The 26,335-nt window shown below is 34.3% G+C and overlaps 1 protein-coding gene and 1 pseudogene across 1 annotated transcript; one reads left to right on the top strand and one right to left on the bottom strand.

Annotated features, from left to right (window-relative positions):
• Positions 1–620: 620 nt before the first annotated feature.
• LOC106984563 (tubulin beta chain-like) lies at positions 621–1,120 on the bottom strand. Its single transcript, XM_015082770.2, has one exon. The coding sequence runs from the start codon at positions 1,077–1,079 to the stop codon at positions 795–797; it is 285 nt and encodes a 94-aa protein (XP_014938256.2). The 5' UTR covers positions 1,080–1,120; the 3' UTR covers positions 621–794.
• Positions 1,121–22,767: 21,647 nt separating this feature from the next.
• Positions 22,768–24,347, top strand: LOC106984560 (lipid scramblase CLPTM1L-like; annotated as a pseudogene).
• The last annotated feature ends 1,988 nt before the right edge of the window (positions 24,348–26,335 follow it).

The raw sequence follows: 26,335 nt of genomic DNA, 5'->3' as shown, positions 1-26,335 counted from the left end.
CGTCTGACTTTGGCTCAAGTCTTGAACTCACATTTCATGAATTTGATTCCCACATCGGGTTCTGTGCTGCCTGCCCACAGCCTAGAGCCTGCTTTGGATTCTGTGTCTCCCTCTCTCTCTGCCCCTCCTCTGCCTGCACACTGTCTCTTTCTCAAAAACAAGTAAAGATTAAAAAAAAAAAAAGACACACTGTAAATAGTGCAAAAAAAGGAGCAGTGTTAGCAAAGACTAACATAACTCTTTTTGCCTCTCAACTCTTCATCAGTCTGAAATTACCAATGTACATAAACTAGGATATCTGATTTCATTTCCTATCTCATGATCACTTAAAAACAATGTAAATAGGGGCACCTAGGAGGCTCAGTCTGTAAAGCATCCAACTTAGGCTCAGGTCATGATCTTTTAGTTTGTAGGTTTGAGCCCCGCGTTGGGCTCTGTGCTGACAGCTCAGAGCCTGGAGCCTGCTTGGAATTCTGTGTCTCCTTCTCTCTGCCCTTCCCTGCTCACGCTCTGTCTCTCTCTCAAAAATAAACATTAAATAAATACATAACTCTAATTTAAAATTGAAAGATCTTTTTTCCACCATGAAAATGCTTTAGTGGTGGTATCTATACAGCAGGTGATGTCAAGACAGGAGCAAGTATAGACACAGTGAGACATAGTTGTTGGGGAAGAGGTTGTGAGTGATGAAGTTCACAAGGCTTCCATGCCGTACCAGGTACCAGACAGTTGTAGACCACCTCCTCATCCTTCTCCTCAAACTTACTGTCCTCTTCAGCTGTGGTGTCCTGGAACTACTGGTACTTGGACACAAGGTCATTCGTGTTGCTTTTGGCCTCGGTGAACTCCATCTCATCCATGCCCTTCCTTGTGTACTGGTGTAAAATGACCTTGCACCTGAACATGGCCAGGAGCTGCTCCAAGATGTGCTTGAACAGTTCCTCATTGGTCTTGCTGTTGCAGGTGAAGGTGGTGGACATATTTAGCCCCTCGGGTAGGATGTCACAGAGAACTGTTTTCGTGTTGTTGGGGATCCACTTGACAAAATAGCTGCTGTTCTTGTTTTGGAAGTTAAGCATGTCAACCTTAAATAAAACAAATAGTAATCGAGTTAAACAAAAATGAGTTTATCTGGGAATAATGGGAGACTGCAATTTGGGACAACAAACTCTGGAGAACCATAGGCAATCCCAAAGAGATAAAGGAAGCTAGCTTTTATTAAGTTGCAGAAGGAAATTGGGGAGGGTTGTTTTAAGTATTAAGTTCATTGGAAGAGAATGAGAGTTTGAGATTGTGACAGCTTCTCATGGGCTGCAAGTGGTGGACAGTTTGTTTCTTACTGGGGTACACAGAAATCTTGCAGCATCTTGTTGGTCATGTAAGCTGAGAGAAGTACCTGTGTGAGCGCTCTCCCTTCATGGCTTCCTGACTCCATATTAAGTCAGGTTTCCTTCACTCATTCTCACAAGTGTCTGCTCATCTACCTTCTTCATGGACATGTGGTCCCTGAAGATGGCTCTTTTTAAACTCTTACACCCTCAGACAGAATTTCACCTGGTTTCTGTTTACTTTATTGTAAACTGGCTGTGATATAATTTTTTTTCCATTTTGTTATTATCACAACTTGTAAAATTCCAAATTTATCATTTCCAAAAGTTTATTCCCAATGTAGATGACAAATATCGATTTAAAACAATATTTAAACCAAGCCGACATCAAAAGTGTCATAAGATTTATAATATTTTTGCTAGAATCTGAACTTTTGTAGACATAAAAAAGCATTGTATATAGATAAAATTTATTTTTTTAATGTTTCTGTCTTAGCCTACAACGTAGAACCTCCGAAATAATATATAGAAGTCATGATTTCATTATCATTAATATATCATGTAATGATATTATTTAAATCCAGAAATTTATTAAGATGCTTTTGTATATTCTCTCTGAAACTCATCATTTCTCTGCACATCATTCTTCTATCTTGGCATCCTTTAATTTCTATTTCCTTTCAAGATTCTAATATTAAAATGGTTCCTTTTAATATGTTCTAAAGAATGTTACATTCTACAGGTAGAGGTAACATAAATAACCCAAATTCAAGTAGGAAGTAAGATGTCCATGAGAGAGTCCAAAGTGCTCCTGAAACTGAATTAAAAACAAGTCCATTGTTAGGCGTATGTGTCTCTACATAAAAGATGGTATTTGATTTGTTCCTTTTAAAAGGACAGTCACAACTCTGATCCCCATACTATTTTCTGGGACACAGCTATTTGATAAAGTGTTCATTAGGGGGACTGACTTGTCCTTCAGTGTGTTTGCTAAATATGGAGTTGGTTTTGTTGGTGACTCTCTTACTCATTAAGAATCTAGGGGCGCCTGGGTGGTGCAGTCGGTTGAGTCTGACTTCAGCCAGGTCACGATCTCGCGGTCTGTGAGTTCGAGCCCCGCGTCGGGCTCTGGGCTGACAGCTCAGAGCCTGGAGCCTGTTTCCGATTCTGTGTCTCCCTCTCTCTCTGCCCCTCCCCCGTTCATGCTCTGTCTCTCTCTGTCCCAAAAATAAATAAACGTTGAAAAAAAAATTTTTAAAAAAAAGAATCTATTCAAATTATACTCTTGACTTTAATAAAACACAATTTCCAAATGCTTTTTTTTTTAACAAAGTCTGAGTGTCAATAACCCTTCCTCTTTAGGTAAAAGATAAAATACAAGTAAAACCTACACATAAAATATTGCCTGAGAAAATATTTTTAAAAAGAAACATGTTTTATCATAAAAAATTACTACCATTTGGTTTAATGTGAGATGATCTCATTTGATTAATACATTTATATAAACCAAAAACCTTACTAGGTGGGCACATGCGTGTCTGTGACCCCTATTTACTTAAGAGGGAATCTTATCAGAGTAAGAAGAAATTTCCATCTTTATAAAATTCATTGATTTACCATTTATATCTTTTCCACTTGATTTGGGAAAATGCAATTACATGATAAATGTCCTTTTCTTACTGACAACCCATGTTGTTTATCCTATTTGTTGATTAATGGCCATTTGGGGCGTGTTAATACCAATTACTTGCTTCATATCCTTTTCATCTCAAGTTCTCCAAGAAGGGAGTGTTCCTCCCCACCCCCATATATCCACACCACTTTCTTCTTCCCCCTCCTCCAGTTTCCTTCAAGGTCACCTCCTCCAAGTGGCCTACCCTAACCACTCTTTTTACAAGCGCATCCCTTTTACTAAAACGTATCTTATTTCTCAGCTACATTTTTTCTCCATAACATATATCGCCTTCTACATTACTGTAAGATTAACTTTGAAAAATTTGGTTGTTTTTCACCACCAGAGTATGAGGTCCATGAAAGAAGTTTTGTTTGCTTACAGAAATACCCCACTGATGTGGCAGGCATTTAACAGGTGTTTTTTGACTGGCTGAATGAAAAGCATCCCAGTACTGCCAAAACATTGTACAGCAAGTTGTTTCACTAAAGCCTCGTTCTGTCGCAGTCTTATAAGGAGAGCAGCTCTGCAGCCGACCCTCTCTGCTTGCATTCTACCTATATTGTAAACACACGAACTATTTCAAAGCAAACAGCATGTCAAAAAGCCAAGCCCATGCTCTCCTTATACCCTAAAAGAACAATGCCTAATCCATAGCAGTTTATTTTTTGCAGAAAGTGCACACATAAAAGAAAAGGCAGAAGATAAGTCTCACATACTACTGAGATGAGCGAAAGAAGGGTCAAATAAAAACCTTTTTACTATAAAAAGCTTTTATAAAAAGCTTTTATTTATTTTGAAGTAAAAAGCTTTTATTTCAAAAATAAACATGGGATATGCATTGTTTTTAAAAAGTGAATAAGCTAAGTGACAGTAGACTTTCATTTTTGTAATTGCTTTTTGAAGGTACTTCTTCCCCCTTATTTCGCCTGCATTTATTCCATATTCTTTTGGTTTCACCCATTTCTTCAATAACTTCACTCAATAACCTCCCCTGAGAAAACTGCTTCTTACGGTGCTTTGATGGTGCTTCCTTCTGAAGATGGTATCACTGAAACTGATAAATCACTTCCGAAAAATATATTTGGCAACTTGGCATACCTCTCCTTCATTTACAGATGTTTCCATTTCATTTCTACCATTTCTTATAAAAATATATCTAGGTGATTTAATTACTGTAAGCAAGCATCAGAATTAAGTGTAGACAGCACCCATGTGAAAAGCTCACAGGTCTAATGATGGATGTTATTTATGCAAAGACCCAGATTCAATGTACCTAGTTATATGGAAAACTCATTTTGGAAAACTTGGCACTTCTTAAATATTTAATAACACTAGGGATTCTTCTAATATTTTAGAAGAAATCTATATCTCCTCTATTTTCCATTACCAAACAAAAGAGCAAAAATTTCCAATAGAAAAAAAAAACCATATTGCATATACTATATGTATATATAACATATACTATATACTACATACATTATACTAAATATATAGTCTCATAACTCCCTCAAAGCCTTCAATTTTTCTTTCTCATTAGAACTAGACATGAGTAATTAAAAATTATTTTCCTAGGTTATTATATCTCTCTGGATTTTACTTTTCCTGTGAGATTAATCAGTCCCCTCCAATTGTTTGTAATTTATCATCTCTTTACACTTCCATGTTTGTTATGATTTAGCCAGTCAATTACCTCTCTTAGTCAATCCTATCTTTTCTTTCTCGTGGTTCTAGTACTGATTTTATATATATTTACAGACAAATAAGAGCAGAGGTAACAATTAGTAATGCCATTTTAGGTAACAGTTTTGATTTGTAAGAATTTTACTTGAAGTTTAAGAAGTGTTAGATTTTCCACTGATGATCATTTTTCATCCCCAATGGAAGTACCCTACTACCAGACCCTAATATTTCTTCATATATGACACACACCCTCATATCTAGCAAATGTATTTACTTTCTAGTTTCTAGAATAAGTAAAAGACATAATAATTAAGCCTTGAATGATTGTGAGAGATACAGCTTTGCTCCATATTTACTTTGTAAAAGGGACTGAAAATGAACCATTGTTTGAATACTGCGTTGTGCTATTTTTGTCTTCTATAAGTCTTGCTTTCTGATATTCATCATGACAAATAAGAAGGGCTCCAAACAGGACAATTTATGATTATGTTCTCCTTAGTCTTTTTACCCTGAAAAAAGAATCTTTTTATAGGAGGGATAGAGAGAATATAAAAGGAAATACCATTGTTTCACTACCAAAAGATCTACTTGCTAATATATATAAATTTATTTGTTATTATTTGTAAAATATCAACACATACCTACGAAATAGTTACTTCTCAAGTCTTGACATATATATAACAATCATTTAACGAAGCATTCTGAAAAAACACCTGTTAATGTCTGAAGCATCAAATTAAAAGTTTATACAAATATTGGTCTCCTTGGTCATAGTTATTTAAAAACTTTTCTTCAATACTTGACAAAATGAACCTAAACATTTATTTCCCCTATATCTATTTCTGGATAGACAGATGTTATCTATTTCTGAATAGGAGTCTAGACTGCTAATAGTATATGCTTTTCAAAGTTAGACTCTTTACTTTTAAGATTATTGATCTTGCATATATTTCTACTAAAATTAAGATTTTTCTATCAAACTGTTTTATAACTATCATAAATTAAATATTAATAAAACTGTAGGTGCTTTAAAGTTACGGGAATAGGTAAATGACCAAATCATGTTGGAGTGTTCTGGTTTTCTTGAGCTATAAAAAAAGAAGACGAGGTACTAATTTTAGTTAGTAAAATTGTGTTGCAAAACATGAAGAACTAATATCTACCTTATCTATTACAAAATGTTTGCCTTTTAATATCACTTAATTTCAAACATCACTTAATTTTAAAATTCCCTTGGGTATAAATTGTACAACATGTTACACTACGTTATACAAGAACTAAAATAACCTTTACTCAAAGTTGGCAACACTTCAATTAATGCCAGGAATGGGAAAAGAAACACTATAAAAAGTCAGAGTCATTAATAGATTAAAGACTTAAATGTAAGATCTAAAACTATAAAACTCATAGAAGACAACATAGGGAAAAAACTCCTAGACATTGGCCTTGGCAATGATTTCTTGGATATGACACCAAAAGCACAAGCAATAAAAGCAGACAAGTGAGATTATATCAAACTAAGAAGTTTCTGTACAGCAAAGGAAATAATCAACAAAATGAAAAGACAACCTACAGAATGGAAGAAAACATTCGCAACCTATATATCCAATAAAATGTTCATATGCAAATTATGTAAAGAACATCTACCACTCAGTAGTAAAAATCCAAATAATCCAACTTTAAAAAAGGCAAAGGAAATGAATATATATTTCTCCCAAGAAACATACAAATGACCAAAAAATATATGAAAAGATGCTCAACATAATTAATCATCAGAGAAATGCAAATCAAAACCACAATGAGATATCACCTCATGCCTGTTAAGATAAAGTTTATTTTAAAAAAAGATACCAATTGTTGGTGAGGATATGGATAAAAGGAAACTCATACAACACTGGAAGAAATGGATATTGCTTGATTCATTATGGAGAATAGCATAGAGGTTCCTCAAAAAATTAAAAATAGAACTGTCATGTGATCCAGCAATCCCACTTCTGGGTACATACACAAAGGAATTCCATAAAATGGATTATTCAGTCTTAAAAGTAAAGGAAATCATGCCATCTGTGACGATATGGATAAACCTGGACATTATTCTAAGTGAAATAAGTCAGACACAGTGAGACAAACTACACAATACCTTCCATAAAGAATTGAAAATAGTCAAGTGTTTATAGAAGTAGATAGCAAAATGCTGTTTTCCAGAAACTGGGGGAAGGGAGAAAGGAGAGGTATTAGTTAAAGGGCACAAATTTTGGTTACACAAGTGAATTAATTCTAGGTATCTACTACTATAATGACAATTGTTAATAGTGTATAGTTTTAAAACTTATGTTAAGTATTAATATCATAAATAATAATCATAATCATAAGAGGATGAGAAAAAACTTTTAGAGGTGATGTATAGGTTTATGGAAAAGACTGGTGTGATGGTTTCATGAGTATATAATTATCTTTAAATTTATAAAGCTATATACATAAATTATGTAGTTTTATATACCAAAAATAAATTAATGAAAATCATCATTATTATAGATTAAATGTGTATTATTGTATTAATATAAAAGTGTTTTAAATACTAGAGGATTGTTATTACACAAGAAAAGAAGCAATCAATAAATTTAAAAGGTAACCTACAAAATAAAAGAAAATGCTGGTAAACTCTATATCTGATAATATATAGTTTATAATATAATATATATCTACACAACATGTGTAGAACTCATACAACTAAATAGCAAAGAGTAAATAATCCAATTTTAAAATGGACAAAGGATCTGAATAGATATTTTTCCAAAGGAGACATCTAAATGGTCAATTAAGTACAAGAAAATGTGTTCAACTAACAGTGAACTATCTAACAGGGACATTTTTTAAAAGTCCTATTCATATTAGCAACAAAAGAATAAAATACTTAGGAATTGCCTTAGGTAAAGAAGTGAAAGATTTAGACACTAACATATGAAATACTAGTAAGGGAAATTTAAAAAGACATAAATAAATGGAAAGACATTATGCATTCATGGACTGGAAGAATTAATATTATTAAAATGTACATACTACTAAAAGTGATCTACAAATTTAATTCACCACTTTCAAAATCCCATGATAATTTCTACAAAAGTAGAAAAAACAATCCTAAAAGTTAAATAGAACCCCAAAACTCTGTATAAGCAAAGCAACTTTGAGAAGAAAACCAAAGCTGGAAGCATTACACTTCCTGACTTCAAATCACATTACAAAGCTATAGTTATTAAGATAGTGTGACACTAGCATAAAAAATATATAAAGTCCACTGAAACAGAGTAGAGAACCCAGAAATAAACCCACACATTCTAGTCAGCTGAACCTTGACAAAGGTTCCAGGGACAATGAGGAAAGGATACTCTTCAACAACTGCTGTTAGCAAAACTGATATCTACTTGCAAAAGAATGGAATGGGACCACTATCATACCATACTAAAAACTGACTCAAAATGTATGAAAGACTTAAATGTAAGACCTGAAACTACAAAATTCTCAGAAAAAAAAAAAACAGAAGGGAAAACCTTGACCTTGATCTTGGCAATAATTGTTTGGATATGGGACCCAAAACATAAGCAACAAAAGAAAAAAATAGACAAGTGGGATTACTTCAAGCTAAAAAAGCTACTGTTCCACAAAGGAAATAATCAGAATGGTAAGAAAACCTATAAAATGGAAAAAATATTTTGAGGCCATATATCCAATGAAGGGTTAACATACAAAATATATGATGAATTAATATACACTCAATATCAAAATGAAAATAATTAACAAAATGGCCAAAGGACACTAAATAGAAACTTCTCAAAAAAAGAAATTTCATTGACTAACAGATATATGAAAAAGTGCTCAATATCTCCATCATTAGGAAAATGCAAATTAAAACCACAATAAGATGTCACCTTAGAATGGCTATTATAAAAAGGACAATGGATAAGAAGTGTTGGTGAGAATATGGAGTAAAGGGATCTTTGCATGTGTCTGGCGGGAATATAAATGAGTCCAGCCATTACATAAAATAGTATGGCAGTTCCTCAAGTAATTAAAAATAGAATTACCATGAGATCCAGAAATCTAGTTTCTGGGTATATCGAAAGGATCTAAAATCAGGATTGTGAAGATACATCTGTATGTTCATGTTCTCTGCAGCAGTATTCACAGTAGGCTATTTATGGAAACAACCTACATGTCATTTGACAGATGAATGAATAAAGAAAATGTTTTATGGATAGATGGATATTGATAGAATAATGTCTCTCTCTATATATATCTCTCTGTGTGTCTCTGCCTTTCTCTATATATTATAATACATATAATGTATATGTATATTACACACAGTGGATTATTATTCATACTTAAAAAAGAAAATTCTGTCATTTTGAGGTAATATGGATAGAACTGGATAGAACACTGTGCTAAATGAAATAAGTAAGACACAGAAAAAGAAATACTCTATGCTCTCACATATGGAAACTAAAATAATCAAACTCGTAGAAATACAGACTAGAATGGGGCTTGATGGAGGGGAAGTGGATGATGTTGGTTAAAGTGTAGACAGTTTCACTTATGCAGGATAATAAATTCCAGAAATTGAAAGTATAGCATGGTAAAGATAGTTAACAGTAATGCATTATATACTTAAAATTTGAAGAGAGAGATCTTAAATTAAATCCACTCCCCACACTTGGAGCTCCTGGGTGGCTCAGTGGTTAAACATTCAACTTCAGCTGAGGTCATGATTTCACGGTTTGTGAGTTCGAACCCCTGCGAAGGGCTCTGTGCTGACAGTGCAGAGCCCTTTGGGATTCTGTCTCTCTACCTCTCTCTCTGCTCCCCCTCCCCTCCCCCCACACCCCCCCTCGCCCGCCGACTCATGCTCTGTCTATGTGTGTGTGTGCGTGTGTGTGTGTGTGTGTGTGTTAAAAATAAACATTTTAAAAAAATTTAAATCTCACCACACACATGAACATAACATGCAGTGGACACTATGCAAAGGTAATTAATATGTTAATTAGCTTGATTGTGGTGATGTTTTACAATGTATATACTTCATCAAGTTGTATATCTTAGATATGCAATTTTTATAGATGAAGATATTTCAGTAAAGCTGTTAAAAAAATGCCCTGGGGTTTCTTCCTTGACCAACTTCTTAATCTACATTGACATCCTAGGTGATTTCATTCAGCTGAATGACTAAAAATACTATCTTATTTTCATGATTCCCAAAGTATATATTCAGTCTGAACTCCTTCTGAATCTAAACTCATTTTTTCCAGCTGTGTACTCAAGGGGTCTACTTAACTGTTTAAAAAGCAGCTCCAGGGGTGCCCGGGTAGCTCAGTTGGTTAACGGTCCAACTGTGGCTCAGGACATGATCCCATGGTTAGTGAGTTTGAGCCCCGTATTGGGCTCTGTGCTGACAGCTCAGAGCCTGGAACCTGTTTCAGATTCTGTGTCTCTCTCTCTCTGCCCCTCCCACATTCACACACACACTCTCTCTCTCTCTCTCTCTCTCTCTCTCAAAAATAAGTAAATGTTTAAAAAAAAAAAGCAGCACCAAGGTAATATACTCAAATGTGAGATACTGATATCCTCCTCTTACATTTGCCAGAAAGCAAACATACAAACAAGAAAAACAGAAACAATAATATAATTTCTTCAACAGGCGTCCTGTTGGAAGTTAGAGACTACTCTATTCTGCCATGTGCTCAGGCTTTAAATCTTAACACAGGCTTTGGAATGAGATGTATCTAATACTACAGTCTACGGTCATTATCTTTGGCCATGCCATTATCTCCTTGAATTTTGTCAATAGCCTCCTAAATTGTCTTCCTTCCTCTATTCTGCTCCTGTGCCTTTCATTGTTAACACAGCATCCAGAGTAATTCTGCGTAATACAAATCTTACCTTGCCACTCATGTTTATACCTTTCTACTTCACACAATGAAAGCCCTTAGTGTGTCATACAAGGCTCACCATGACCTGCCTTTCTTCTTGTATTTCTGAAATCATGTGCCATTGCTTGCCACAGTTTTCATTCTGAACAGAATATCTAATAAATGACATTTCTGTTTTCTATATTATTTTAATGAGAAAAAGGAAACATCTTTTTATTGCATATTCTTTTTATTAGATGAATGGGTTTCCTGTTATGAGAAGCATGATTAGTAATAACAAGTATATATTCAGATGATCTCATCCTTGGTAGATCATGAATCATGGAAGACCGTAAATCAGGAATATTTATAAGGCATGCATGTGAACAGACAAGAAATATAAAACCTACACAGAAAAATGGAAAAATAAAAATCATCTTTCATTGTGAGGCAATTTACTCATTCAACTCACTATTCATATTGGTTTTTGTTGTTTTTTTCTATTAATGACATTTATTTAAGTACTTAAATGTCTCATTCAGGGTGGCAAAAGTGAAACAGAGTGTCCGGCCTAGTCATAAACTGTAGCATGTTATCCCCATGAATGTGTTTTCTTTATTTATTTTATTACAGGTAGAATTTATTATGATGGAAGATAAAATTAATTAGCTAAATTTTCTTCAGTTCACAGACTATAGTTTTTACAGGAGATTTTAACTCAAAACTTACCAATAATATGGAAATAGCAGGATGTATAAAGCATGCAAAGTCTGTTTCAGGACTTTTTTTTCTCTCCAAGTGACATCCAATGTGATGGATTTCTTTTTAACATCATTGACCTGAGCCATTGAACCAGCTGTAACAATTTATGGTTTGGCCATAAAACATGCAATATTTACATGCTTTGATAAAAGCGAATTGTTACATTCAACCAAATCGTGTATATAACCATGTACAGCACTATACTAGATACTTTATTGTGAAAACATTAGATACGTACAGTTCTTCCACTTTGGAGCTTCCCTTTATGGTAATAACAACTACTGCAAAAGAGTAAGAATAAATTAAGCTTAAAAAAAGACGGTTTAAATAACTGTAAATGGAAAGTAAGACATTGACTTTTATTTACAGGTGATATGTAAAGACGTAGAAACAAATTTGGACATTTGGCAATTTTTTTTCTCAGAACAATCTGTTTCTAAATTGGATGATTAGAAGTAAATAATAAACATTTACTTGATTAATCTGAGAAAATTTCCTCAGAAAATTGAACTTCCAGAACTCTCAGGTATAATGGGAGAACAGTATAATGTGTTAAGTTTTAAAAGCCCATGCAAAATATACACAACCAAGAGCTGACCCTGAGCTCCAGGTGACCAGCAACCTTAGAGGATGGATTAGTATCTGTTTAAATTCTTGAAAGATACTGGCAGCAATGGGAATGATATAACTCTACTTTCTTTGAACTTTTACTGCATGACATATGTTCTGTCTAAGATAAAGTAGCCAACACTTTCCCCTTGGCCCACAGATGTGTATACAACAACTTTATCTTCTAAACTAATTGTTCTCAAAACAATTTGATAAGTTTACAAAACCATTTATCTATTTGAGGAATATAAAATTACTTTTAACAATCAAAGAAATTCTCTTGCTAAGGTCAAAATTATTTCACATAAATGAACCATGATTATAGATACTAATGAGGCCACAGAATTAATTAGATTCTGAGTTTTAGCCAAATTTTAAAAACTTAGTAAGATACAAAGTTATAAAAAAAGGAACAAATATTTTTTTATTTAATATATATTGTTTAAGCAGAAGTTTAGCAATAATTCATGTAGAATTTTATTAATCTTATGTAGTTGATGGTCATATTGAATGTGGCCAAAATATTCAATATTTTCCCAGCTAAATTAATAAGCACACTTACCTAAGATTTATCTGGTAGTTTAATCACTGGGTTTGAATAGTTGACTACCGTGACCATCTTTGTCTGGAGTTTCTGTACTTGTTCATTTACAGTCAAAACTGGACAAAGGAGGGACGCCTGGGTGGCTCAGTTGGTTAAGCAACCCACTTTGGCTCAGGTCATGATCTCGCAGCTCCTGATTTCAAGCCCAGCATCGGGCTCCGTGCTGACCGCTTGGAGCCTGGAGCCTGCTTCGGATTCTGTGTCTCCCTCTCTCTCTGGCCCTCCCCAGCTTGCACTCTGTCTCTATCGCTCTCTCAAAAATAAACAAACATTAAAAAAATATAATTAAAAAAAAAACTGGACAAGGGAGTACCAAAGAGTACCCAGGTATTAGCCTGGAAGCTAAACGTTGTTCCATTCTCCCATTTCATAGCATCATTCTTAACTCCTGATGATCAGAGCCAATTACCCTTGTCACAATGCTGACTCCTCTTATAAGCTGCTTTTCCCTGAGTTCAAAGATGTTTAAGTGCCCTGGTGACATTCATAGCTAAGATTTCATTGAGACTTTTTCTTTTCTCCTGATGGAAAGTGTTCTGCTTTAACAGAGCAAACTTATAAGGAAAACTTTCTTGTATTTCCAGATGTGCAAATGCTAGTATTTTGAGCATGAAACGTTTGGAGAGTGGTTCAGCATATACTGGGTTGTGAGCATATTTACTTGCAAAAATCCTTACAATTACCGTATTATCCAAAATTATTGAAAAATAATTAAGAACAGTTATCATAAAACCATTGTATTTTTCAGTTTAAGGCACAAAATATTTTTAAAACATTGACTATAACTATATGTGGATTATCTCCCTTCAATATTTTAAATTTTGTTGAGATATAATTGACATACAGCACTACATAAGTTTAAGATACACAGCATAAGTTCACTCCATTAGCATATACTGGTGCTGTTCTATGTTAAAAAGAACCAACAGAATCATAGACAAATAATTCCATATATAATTATGTATCACATGAAGTTTTTTCTATTCCCGACTCCCAATATTTTTATAAAGCTACCATGAGAGACTCCTTTGGATCGCAAAGAAAGAAGTGATGTCACATCCCCTAATGCACTTAGGAGAATAATTGATACCAGTATATACTCACTATGCACATCTTACTTCTGGAAATAGGTGGAAGGCAGCCAAAATGTACCAGCTTGAGAATAAATTATATCTCATTTCCTGATACCAAACGGAGCCAATATGCTGCAACACTGGAGATAATTATGTTTGCATCAGCAATCATGCCATAACATTTCACCTGACATACAGAAACCGTCAATGAGTGCCATTAGAAAAACATCAGAGATAAATCACAAATACCTTCCTTCTTCCTAGCATCCCCAGACATAAGTTCTTCTAGTACATGACTATCACCATTTCCCTCAGAAGTGTTCAGATTGTCACTCACTCCTCTTCTATCACTCACAATTTCATATCCTCTCTATATTTCCTCTGGAATCATATACTATGCAGTTACAGGTGTCTGCATTTTTCACTTGTCATGAGGCTTTTGTTAAATGTGTCGGCACTCCTTCCTTTTTTATTTTTGTATAGTTCCCATTGTGAGAATGTAGCAAATTTTGTTTATCGATTCACTAGTGAATGTATAATTTGGGTTGGTACTATTTCTTAAATATGTATCTATATATCATAACAGCCTGCTTTAGTAGTCTGTTAATGCTCGTTGCTGCCTTCCTCTTCAGAGTATGTATCAATATTTTACTTACACTCTTGCAGAGATGGAAATCTATACTATTGGTGACTCCCTGACGTCACCAATAATGATGCAAGAACATCCTTGTACAGAGAACCCAAAGAGCAATAGGATTATCCTTCTGGGACACACATACTACTCAGGAATAGAAATACTGGGATTATGTGAATATTAATTTGCCTCAGTACTAACAGATTCACAGATATATACAGAAGAGTTGTTGTGTTGGACATTTATAGCAGTTTAAAAAAAAAATAGCTGCTTTTCACACACTTAAATGCTTCAATCTAAAATGATGAACCATACTGCAATTGTCAGTTTTTTCTACAATCTTAACCAAAAGTTGACTTAATTGAGGTTTATATTTTTGTTAGATTAGATTGAAATATAAAATTTAATTATTAATTTTCCAACATTATTCTTTTGATGATTTTAGATATTTCGATATCATTCCCTGATGTGCCCAATGTCTGGAAACTTTGTCTGTTGTGTCCTTTATTTAACTAAAGCCTGACTTTGATGTAATCAAATTAATTAATGTCTCTTGCAATGGTTTGGTTTTAATTGCATTTAAATTGCTTCAAATGTATAATCTCATTCCTAGATTACAAGGATATTTTTCTATGTTCGCTTCTTCTAGCTTAGGAAAGCAAATTAATAGTGTATTGAAGAGATACATTTTTATATCACTTATTTTCTTTTTAAATTTCTCAATGAAATATGGGGCCATCTTCTTCATATATATACACACACATACACATACACCCACATGCATGTATATGCATATTTATATGTACTATTTATGTGATGCTACATATACATAAACATGCATATCACATATATACACACATATTCATATATGGTAATTTATGTTTATGTCTTAATAACCAATAAGACAAATCATCCCTAATTCCTCATATATAATATGCATTGATAACGTTAACAAACAATAAATTTGTTGTGAAAGTCATCATCCATTGGGAAAAGACTATAGTCAACAAATGACAAACAAGTAAGTACAAAATTGAAAATCAAAAAATGTAAATTAATAAAGATAATGTCAATTAAAAGAATCAAAAGAAATGGTTAGTTACCCTATGTAAACAGAGTGATTGGAAATGGTTAGTTACTCTATGTAAGCAGAGTGATTAGCGGACATTTCACAATGGCCAGAATTAAGATACAAGGCAATGAATGAAAAGCCAGGTGTATAAAAATGAAACAATATTAGACTTATTAAATATTTCTGACAGCAATAATACCATAACACCCCAACTTACATTTAGTTTGTTTTTTAAATGACCAATAGGAAAACCTTTTTGATTTAGGGCACAAGAGACGGGAAAATCAACTGATTTGCCAAATTTGTTGAAATGGAGAAGGTAAAATTATAATATGAGCAAAATGAGGAGAACAAAGGAAACCATGCATCAAGAAAAACCTTATCAGTTAGGTTTTTTTGCCAAGGTCTGCAACTGTGGCTACCAGTATCACATAGCATTTTTAAACCCATCCAGGCTTATGGCTTAAAAACACCACCAGCCATGTCTGCCTTAAATAAAAATAGCCATGATACTATCCAAAATTACTAGAATAACTCATGATTGATTGATAGCCCTTCTCAAATTCACCTTCCCCTTTGAAACACAGAAGTTATAGAATTTTGTTGTTATTCTGTGGGGGTTTTCTGAAACACTGAACCTTCAGTTATTATTAATTGCATCCCTAATGTATCAAAAACTATATATTTTTGAGAGCAATCTTGTTAGAAAGACTGTTTTATAAAGTTGATTTTTCTACCTTAAGAGTGCTAGCTATTGATCCAAATGCCATAAACATCATGATTTAAACTTGTTTCTTGTTTATCACATATGGTTTCTCTTTACTTTAGGGTGAAAAAAAAAAGCAATGGAACACATTTGGAATGCTGAGTTGCTGCAAGAACTCGTAACACTAAGGACAGTGGCACAAGTAACAGTAGAGCTAAAAAGGGTTGATAACTTTCTTAGTCACAATCTGTTAATGGCCTCTTACTTTTTAAATTTGTTAAATGCAAGTATTTGTTTACACTTACCAATTTAATAGTAATATATCTCAGTTTCTAAAATATGAGTATTTATAAGAAATGCACATGATAGCTAGCAAAATCTTGCCTCTAAAAAATCAGTAGCATGCTGCTGTAGAGAACAAGAAAGAGTGATATTCTCAATACTAGAAAAAAGCCAGGGGTGCCTGGGTGGCTCAGTCGGTTAAGCGCCAGACTTTAGTTCAGATCATGATCTCACAGTTCGTGGGTTTGAGCCCCGCGTCGGGCTCTGTGCTGACAGCTCAGAGCCTGGAGCCTTCTTCAGATTCTGTGTCTCCCTCTCCCTCTCTCTCTGCCCCTTCTTGGCTCACACTCTGTCTCTCTCTCTCTCTCTCTCTCAAAAATAAATAAACATTAAAAAAAATTAAAAAAGAAAAAAGCCAGAAGGCTATCAACATTTTAAGTCATTGTTGAATCTATATTAAATTAGCAATGCTCCAATATTTCCAGTATTGTAAATTTTTAAATCATCTTTTTTAATTTCCCAAGTGATTTGTAGTTGTACTAGGAATGTATTTACATAATGGATTTTTTTCCATAATTGATAGCAATTGCTAAAACCAAGAAATGCGCTTGTGTAATTTTCTGTAGTTTCTAAACATATACTGCGGATTTCAAAAACATATAAACCACTATAAAACTGATACAACTTGATTCACAATGGCGAATTATAGATAATTATTGCATACTATTAATGCTAAGTATATTTTTGATGAGTCAAAAATTATCCACATATTTCTTTTGCTTTTTGAAATTCTGTTGGAAAACTGTTTAAAAGAGAGTAGGAACTACATATTTATTTGTTTGTTGTTTGTTTGTTTGTTTATAATGCAAGCAGGGAGGGGAAGAGGGAGAGGGAGAGAAAAAATCTTAAACAGGCTCCCTGGCCAGCGTGGAGCCTGACACGGGGCTGGATCCCACGATGATTGTGAGATTAGAACCCCAGATGCTTAACTGACTGAACCACCCGGGGGCCCCAAAGAGTAGGAACTTTAAAACAACAACAACAACAACAACAACATAGTTACAAGGTAACATGAAAGTGACAATAACTGACACAATATATTATCTAGATCAAAATGATTTAAATTAAGATATGTATGGTATAGTCCAGACTTTCATAGGTTTATAGATTTTCTAATAAATTTCGTAACTTTGTCTTCTTATCTCAGACTGATAAAATTAAAAACCAGTATGCTTCTCTTGAAGGAAACAAATTATTTTCCTTGATTCAGGCCTGTCTGTAGTGAAGAAAATAAAAACTTTTCTTCGTATAGATAAAAATAATCTGGTTGTTTTCATTATTTTTCCAAGTATGTTATTTCAACTGCAAATTTAACCCATGTTTCAATTCAAATTCATTGAAATCAATTCAATTTAACCAATTTTCCTTCATAGTCTGAGTTTAGATACTTTACGTACACATTAAAAACAAACTGCAATCTAAAAAAAAAAAAAAAACAACAAACTAAAAACCCACTACAATTTCTACCTTTAAATTGATAAAAGCTTGTCAAACATAAAAGGTATGTACATAAGAAACATTATACACTTGTATGCGATTAACTACTAGAGAGAACTCTTCAATAAATATGTGTGGTTGGAACTGCATTGGACATAAAGTAGTATAAGTAAAAACTGTCAGGGAAAAGCGTAGTGAGACAACTTACAAAGCTTTTGTATCTTAATAATGGTTTTCCAACTCAAACAGGCAACACTTTATCCAAATTTATTGGATAGCAGCTAAAGTAGTCCTTAGAAAAAAATTTTATAGTTGCTAAATAACTAGGTTAAAAATGAAAAAAAGTTCTCAAATCGATGCCTTAGTGTCCAACTTTAGATACTAGAAAAAGAAGATCAAATTAAAGAAGAAAAATAATCAAGACCAGAGAGGAAAGCAATGATATAGAAATAAAATTTAATCATAGATATCTCCATGAAACGAAAGCTGGTTCTTTTAAACAATAAAATTATTAAATCTCCAAGCACACTGAGCAAGAAAAAAAAAAGTGAAGACACAAATTACCAATATCACAAATGAGAGGGATCATCAATACACAGCATACAAATATTAAAAACTTTGCTGTGGGAATATTATGAGCAACTTCATTCCAATAGTCAACAACTTAGATGAATCAGAAGAATTCTTTAAAAGACACAAACCATTATATCTTACTCAGAGTTAATATAATTAGTACACAACTTAATATTCCAAAATCTATCAAAGAAACTGGTTTGGACATTAAAACCCATTTTTCAAAGAAACTCCAGGCCTAGATGATTTCCCTAGGAAATTTTACCAAACACCTTCAGGAAGAAATAATTCCAGTACTACACAAAATCTTTCAGAATTTTGAGGAGTTGAGACTTCTTAATTTTAATCATTTCCACAATAGTTATTGAATATTATAGCTGTCATTTCACATTTTTTGTATATATCTCATCTTTTTTATTCTGTATTTTTTACTGTTTTTGTTTGTATTGAGTGAATATTTCCTAATTTAGCATTTTAATTTCATTAATGAAACATCAACCACAAGAAAGCTGCAATGGCTACATTAATAAGAAGAAATATAGATGCTAAACAAAAAAAATGTTACTAGAGATAGATATATTTATAATAATAAAGAGGCTAATTTATAAGGAGTATATGGTAATTATAAAATATATTCACTTAATACGAGAGCATCAAATACATGAAGCAAAAATAACACAGTCAAGGAAGACATGGACAATTCAACAATAACCACTGGAGACTTCAATGCTCTAATGTATTAGTTTCCTAGAGTTGCCATAAAAAAAGTCCCAAACCAGTCATCCCAAACCAGATGACTAATGAAATATAGCTCTATTGTTTCACAGTTCTGGAGGTTAGAAGTTGAAAACCATAGTGTTGGCAGGATCATGCTTTCTCCAAAATCCATAGGTCTTTTGGTCTCTTCCAGCCTCTGATAGCCCAAGGTGTTCCTTGACTTTGGGCATAACTCTAATCTCTGCCTCAATCTTCACATGGTTATCTTCCCTCTTTGTCTGGGTTTCTCTGTGTTTGCATGTGTCATTCTCCCTGTGTATCTGTGACTGTGTCCAAGTTTTCCTCTGAATACAAGCACACGAGTCATACTGTATTAAGGTACTGGATTAAAGCCCAACTACTTCATCTTAAAATCATTAAGTATGCAAAAGCTCTGTTTTCACATTGAAGGTACTGGGGATTAGGATAACAATATATCCTTTTTAAGATGACACAATTCAACCCATAACATCCACTTTCATTAATGTACATAACAACTAGACCAAGACCAACAAGGAAATAAAAGTCTTGAACAATACTATAAGCTACCTGGATCTTACAGAAAGCTGCAGAACATATGACCCAACAACAGAATATTCTTTATTTTCAGGGACATATAGAACATTCTCTAGGTTGGACCATGCACTAAGGCCACAAAAGACAGCTCAATTAATTGAAATAATGAAAATAAAATAAAATACGTTCTCTTTGGGACACCTGGGTGGCTCAGTCTGTTAAGTGGCTGACTTCAGCTCAGGTCATGATCTCATGGCTTGTGAATTCAAACTCACATTGAGCTCTGTGCTGACATCTCAGAGCCTGAAGCCTGCTTTGGATTCTGTGCCTCCTCCTCTCTCTGCCCCTCCACTCATGCTCTCTCTCTCTCTCTCTCTCAAAAATAAACATTAAAAAAAAATAAAGAAACTATGTTCTCTGAAAATAATGGAATTACATTAGAAATCAACAACAGTTGATATTTCAGGAAACTTGCAACCTTATGGAAATTTTAAAAAACACTTGTCTAAGTAACCAATAGGTCAAAGAAAAATCAAAAGGGAAATCAGAAAGTAATTTTAAATGAACGAAAATAAAGATATAACATATGAAAACTTATGAAATGTGGGTAAAGTGGTGCTTAGAAAAAGATTTCCAGCTATAAACCCCTGAATTAAGAAAAAAGAAAACTCTCAAATCAATAACCTAACAATCTACTTAACACTCTAGGAAAAGAAGAGCAAGCTAAACCTAAAGCAAGAATAAAAGGAAGAATAGAAATTAAATAAAACATTAATGAAGTAGAGAATTGGAAAACAATAAAATCAATGAAACCAAACCATGGTTCTTTGAAAAGATCAACAAAACTGACAAATGTTTAACTAGTTCGACCAAAGGAAAAAGAGAGAAGACTGAAATGAATCAGAAATGAAAGAAAGGATATTGTTACCAATCTTACAAAACTAAAAAGTAATGTAAAGCAATACTATGAACAACTGTATGCCAACAAACCGGCTGACCTAGGTAAAAAACACAAATTTCTAGAATGACATAAACTACCCAAACTGACTCAAGATGAAATAGACAATTTGATTAGAACTACAAGTGCCAAAATTTTATCAATTAAAAACAAAACAAAACAAACAAACAAACAAAAGAACTACCAACATAGAAAAGACCAAGTCCAGATGACTTCACTCCTGATTTCTACCACATGTTCAAAGAATACCATTTTTTTGCAAACTTCCACAAAATAGAAGAGGAAGGAACACTTCTCAATTTACTTTATGAGGCCAGTATTATATCAAAATCAGACAAAGAAATCACAAGGAAAGAAAACTACATACTAATACCTCTTATGAGTATGGATGCAAAATCCTCAACAAAATCCTAACAAAATGATTCCAACAACATATATAAAGAATTATATACCATGACCAAGTAGAATTTACCCCAGTGATGGAAAGGTTGTTTCATATCCAAAAATCAATTAATGCAATAGCACTCATATTGATAGAATTAGAAAAAAAAAAAAAAACCTGCAAAGATCATCTCAATGCATGCAGCATAATTACTTGAAAACAAATAACAGCAGCAACAAAAAAACCTAACATACATTCATGAAGAAAACATTCAGCAAACTAAGAAAGAAAAAAACTTTCTAAACTTGAAAACTCACAGCTCATATCAGACTTAATGGAAGAAGACTAGCTGTGTTTCCTTCATGATGAAGAAGACAAGGAAGTCCAGTCCCACTGCTTGTATTCAACGTTGTATTGCAGATTCAAGCCAGAGAAATTAGGAAAAGAGTGGTAGGGGGGTGGGGAGATGGAAGGCATCCAGATTAGAAAAGAAGTAAACCACCTCTATCCACAGATGCTTTCGTACACAATAAATCCTCAAAGAATTCACTAAAAAACTATTAGTACCAATAAATGAATTCAAGTGAGGTTGTGAGATACAGGTCAATATAGAAAAACCATTTGTATTTCTAAACATTTGTATGAACAATCTGAAAATATATTTAATAAAGAAATTTCATTTACAATAGCATCAAAAAAAAAAAAAATACAAACAGGATTCAATGTGGAGTGCCTGGCTAAGTCAGTTGGAAGAGTAAGTCACTGTTGATCACAGGGTTGTGAGTTCAAATCTCATCTTGTTTATAGAGATTACTAAAAAAGGAAATACATAAAAACTTTTAAAAAATTGCGTTAAGTGTAACAAAACTATAAAACTATATTCTGAAAACTACAAAACATTGTTAGAAATTATTTTAAAGATCTCAATAAATAGAAAAAGATCCCATGTTCATGGACCAAAAGACTTATAATGGTAATGCCTCTCCAAAGTGATCCAGAGATTCAATGCAATCCCTGTCAGAATCTCAGAAAACTTTGTAGAAATTGACAAACTAATTATAAAATTCAAGTAGAAATGCAAGGGACCCAAATTAGCAAAAGCAATCTTGAAGAAAATTAAAAAAAACAAAAACAAAAAAAAAACGCAGGAGGACACACACTTCCCCATGTCAAAACTTACTACAAAGCAGTGACAGTGGTAATCAAAACAATGTTGCATTAGGGTAGACATGCAGATCAATAGTCTACAAAAGGGAATCCAGAAGTTACATCTACAGTCAAGTGTTTTCCCACAAAAGTTTAAAGGTCATTTTATGAATAACCCTTAACAAATGATGCTGAGATCAACACCATATGTAAAAGAATGAAGTTGGGCTCTTACCTCACAACACATACAAAAATTTACTCACAGTGGATCCAAGGCCTAAATATAAAAGCTAAAACTACAAAACTCTCAAAAATATAGAAGTAAATCTTTATGAATTTAGATTTGGCAAAGAAACTAAATATGACAACAAAAGATCAGTAACAAAAGGTAACATAGATAATTAGGGTTTCCTAAGCAGATCTGTAGCACTTAGATGAAACCAATGGCAAGTGGAATCATGCAGGGCCCGGAGAGTTCAACAGCAGTACCCAAGGTTTTGGTTCTTCTGCAGCACTAACAGTGTATATGATGGGGGGTGGGATGTGGACAACCAGCAGCTGAGACACCTTGTGAAGTGACTGCAGCTCTTTTGTGGCTCAGCAGTGTGTTCCCCATGGATGGCCATGTCTACACCCTCCCATGTGCCTGTAACAGAACTCCATCCAACTTTACCTGACCAGGAAGCCCAAATATCAGCCGATTGTAAATACCACCACAGGTTGAAACACGATGCTGAGAATAATGCCTATTTGGTATTGAATATGCAAGACTTTGATGTGGAGTCCAAATGTGGTAGGACAGTTCATGTTTCTGAACCAAAGAAAACAAGAAATAAGGGGATGCTGTATACCTACATTGCTCTCTATCAAGCTGGCAATTTATCTTAGTGTAATGGGAAGTATTTTTAGTGTAATGGGAAAGCACCTTATAAATCCTCTTATTTCTTGCACAATCACAAAACCCAAAGCAATCAATCTGCTCTTTGGGGGACCTGCTACACAGCAAATGGAAGTTGAAAAGAAGTGGACAAATGCCTTGAATGAAACTGTTTTTCACTAGAGACCAAGAATAACACTAAATTTGGTGGCAGATGACATTGTCTTTGATAAGTTCTCTCTTCCTGCTGATGTGCATGGATAGGTTAAGATGATCCAGTTAGAAAAAAAAAAATGTATGTTACTTCCCTATTCTGTTCATAGTTCAGCTGAGCAATGAAGTGAAGGATTTGATGATCATAAATCATCCTACTATTGGGCTACCTGTCACAGTGTCCTCAAAAAGATCTCACTGGGGAGAATATCCTTCAGGATTCATGAGCAAGATTCTATGTTCTCCTTGTAGCAGTTTGGGTTTTCAAAGACAGTTGCTGATGAGGTGAAAGGAATTTTTACAGATACCAACTTCGACCTTCTTTTTGACTGAATTTCATCTTCTTTTCGACTGTTTGGCTTCAAAAAAATGACATCAGTTTCTGAAGGAAAAACAAGAGCACGACTGCAATATTCACCAAAGCAATGATTTGGCTCTGTTTTTGCACCGTGGTTACATTACTTTTCCTTCTAAAAGAGAAGATGAATTTGCTAGTCCTTATCCCAGCAGGCATTGCACTATAGCAACTGAACTAGAGACAGCAAATGACCGTTCTTTGGAGAGACCCAAGACCTGAATTCCAGTTTGGCGCTTGCAGTGACTCTGAATGGGAAACCAAGGAATGTGATACTCAGGTCATGTCACACTTACCGTACCCTGTGTGTACCTGAGGTGCTATGTATGTGCTCCTGCATCTCAAGAATACAAGTTGGTATTCTCGATTAATTATCAGTTTTGTCAATTGATGGAATATGCTTCTGCCTTTGTCTTACGTTACCTCAGCTTTATGAATTACAAGATAAAGTCAGTTTTACATCTACCTTGGAAGGCATTTACCTATAAAGCTGCAAGCACATTCATTGACCATGTCTTGGCTTTTATTATCACCATGCCAACATCGTATTGGCTGGCATGTTTTAGGGACAATGTGGTATTTCTTGTTCACCTTTACCAAAGATGATTTTAACCTGTGGATAAAACCAGAGTGAGCACCTCTGAGAAGTTTAATGAGGAAAATCCCAAGTAAAAACCCCACACAGACTAAATGTTCTATCGCTTTAAAGGAGCCACTCTGTGGTTGGCTGTCAGCTGAACAAAGCTGGGATTTAGTATTTTTGGAAACTTTGTCTAATTTCGTTAGACGTTACATCCTCAGCATTCCCAAAAATCTCTTGAACGCGTTTCATAGATCTCCTTATTTACCTTTATGTTACATCTGGAAAGAGCTATTTGCACTTCCCCTTCACAACATTTAAACATCCTTCTGGGTCACAGAGGTGTTGCCTAGCTTTGGTCACCCTTTTAGTATGGCAGGTCTCCATGAAGGAATGCCCAGTGTTGGCCACACCCTTGCTACAGTGTGTGGAGCACACATGGAGCACAGATGGACAACACCTATCTATCAGAGACAGGAAGGGTGTTACTGTTGTTTTCAATTGTTCCTTGTGTGAATTTCAAATGCTTATGTAAATTTACCCACTTGGATACCCTGGAATCAGATGGCTTTTTTCTTTTTGCTTCAATTTTGATTGTTTTAAAGCTTATTGTATTAATTTTCCAATTTAAAGTAAATGTACCTGGATGTGAAAATAATACAAATTGAATTGGACTTGATTCAAATTATTTTTAACCTTTTGTTTGGTTTGATGTGTTTCAAAGGATCATGATGAAAGTGAAAAGACCATCCACATAATCGGAGAAAACATATGCTAATAGTATATCCAATAAAAGACTAGTATCTAGAATATATACCAAAACTTGTATAACTCAGTAATAAAGAAAAAATAATTCAATTAAAAATGAGAAGAGGTTCTGAATAGACATTTCTCCAAAGAAGATAGATATACAAATGGCCAATATGTACATAAAAAGATGCTCAACATTAGTCATCAAGGAAGTGCCAATCAAAACCACAGTGAGGGGGACCTGGATTGGGTAAGCGTTGGTTAACCAGTTGGTTCAGCGTCCACTCTTGATTTTGGCTCAGGTCATGATCTTGTGTTTCGTGAGTTCGAGCCCTGGCTCTGAACTGAAAGAGCCTGCTTGGGATTCTCTGTCTCCCATTTTCTTTGCCCCTCCCCCACTCACACTCTCTCTCAAAAACAAAAACAAAAATATTGAGGCACCTGGGTGGCTCAGTGAGTTAAGTGTAGGACTTTGGCTCAGGTCATGATCTCATGGTTTGTGGGTTCAAGCCCCACATCTGGCTCTGTGCTGACAGCTAGGAGCCTGCAGCCTGCTTCGGATTCTGTGTCTCCCTCCCTCTCTCTCTCTCTGCCCCACCCCACTTGCGCTCTCTGTTTCTCTCAAAAATAAATAAATATGAAAAAAGATTAAAATAAACAAATAAACATAAAAAACCACGGTGAGATACCACTTTAAAACGAATAGGATGACTAGAAAAAAAAAAAAAAACAGATAACAGCAAGCATTGGCAAGGGACGAGATAAATCAGAACTCATATACACTGCTGGTTGGAATGCAAAATGATGTAGCAGCTTTGGGAAACAGTCTGGCAGCTCCTCAAACTTTGAAACTTTGAGTTACCATATGACCCAGCAATTCCACTTCTGGATATATTCCCAAGAGAAATAACAATATATGCCCATACAGAAGCTTGTACATAAATATTTATAGCAGCATTACTCATAGTGGCTACAAGGCGGAAACAACCAAGATGTCAATCAAAGGATAAATGGATAAACAAAATATGGTATATCCTTACAATGGAAATTTATTCAACCATAAAAAGTAACGAAACACTGAAACATGCCACAACACGGATGAACCTTGAAAACATTATGCTGATAGAAGTTAGTCCCAGTCACAAAAGACCACATACTACACTATTCCATTCATGTAAAAGAATAGGGAAATATATAGATATAGAAAGTAGATTAGTGCTCGCTTATGACTAGGTGAGAGGGCACTGGGGATGTGGGGAATAGATACCTAGAGGATGTGGGGTTATTTTTTGAGGTGTAAAAAAATTGTTTTTAATTGACTGTGTTGATGGCTGTACATGTTTATAAATATACGAAAAATCACATTGAGCCATACAGTCCAAGTGTGTGAATTATAGGGTATGTGAA

The sequence above is a fragment of the Acinonyx jubatus genome, chromosome E4 (assembly GCF_027475565.1).
Source record: "Acinonyx jubatus isolate Ajub_Pintada_27869175 chromosome E4, VMU_Ajub_asm_v1.0, whole genome shotgun sequence".
Lineage (NCBI taxonomy): Eukaryota > Metazoa > Chordata > Mammalia > Carnivora > Felidae > Acinonyx > Acinonyx jubatus.
Note: the sequence above shows the minus strand (reverse complement) of the source record. Positions and strands in the feature narration are given on the sequence as shown.

What these genes read in the sequence shown, in the direction of transcription:
- LOC106984563 (XM_015082770.2), bottom strand. Translation starts at nt 1,079, where the DNA reads ATGCTTAACTTCCAAAACAAGAACAGCAGCTATTTTGTCAAGTGGATC.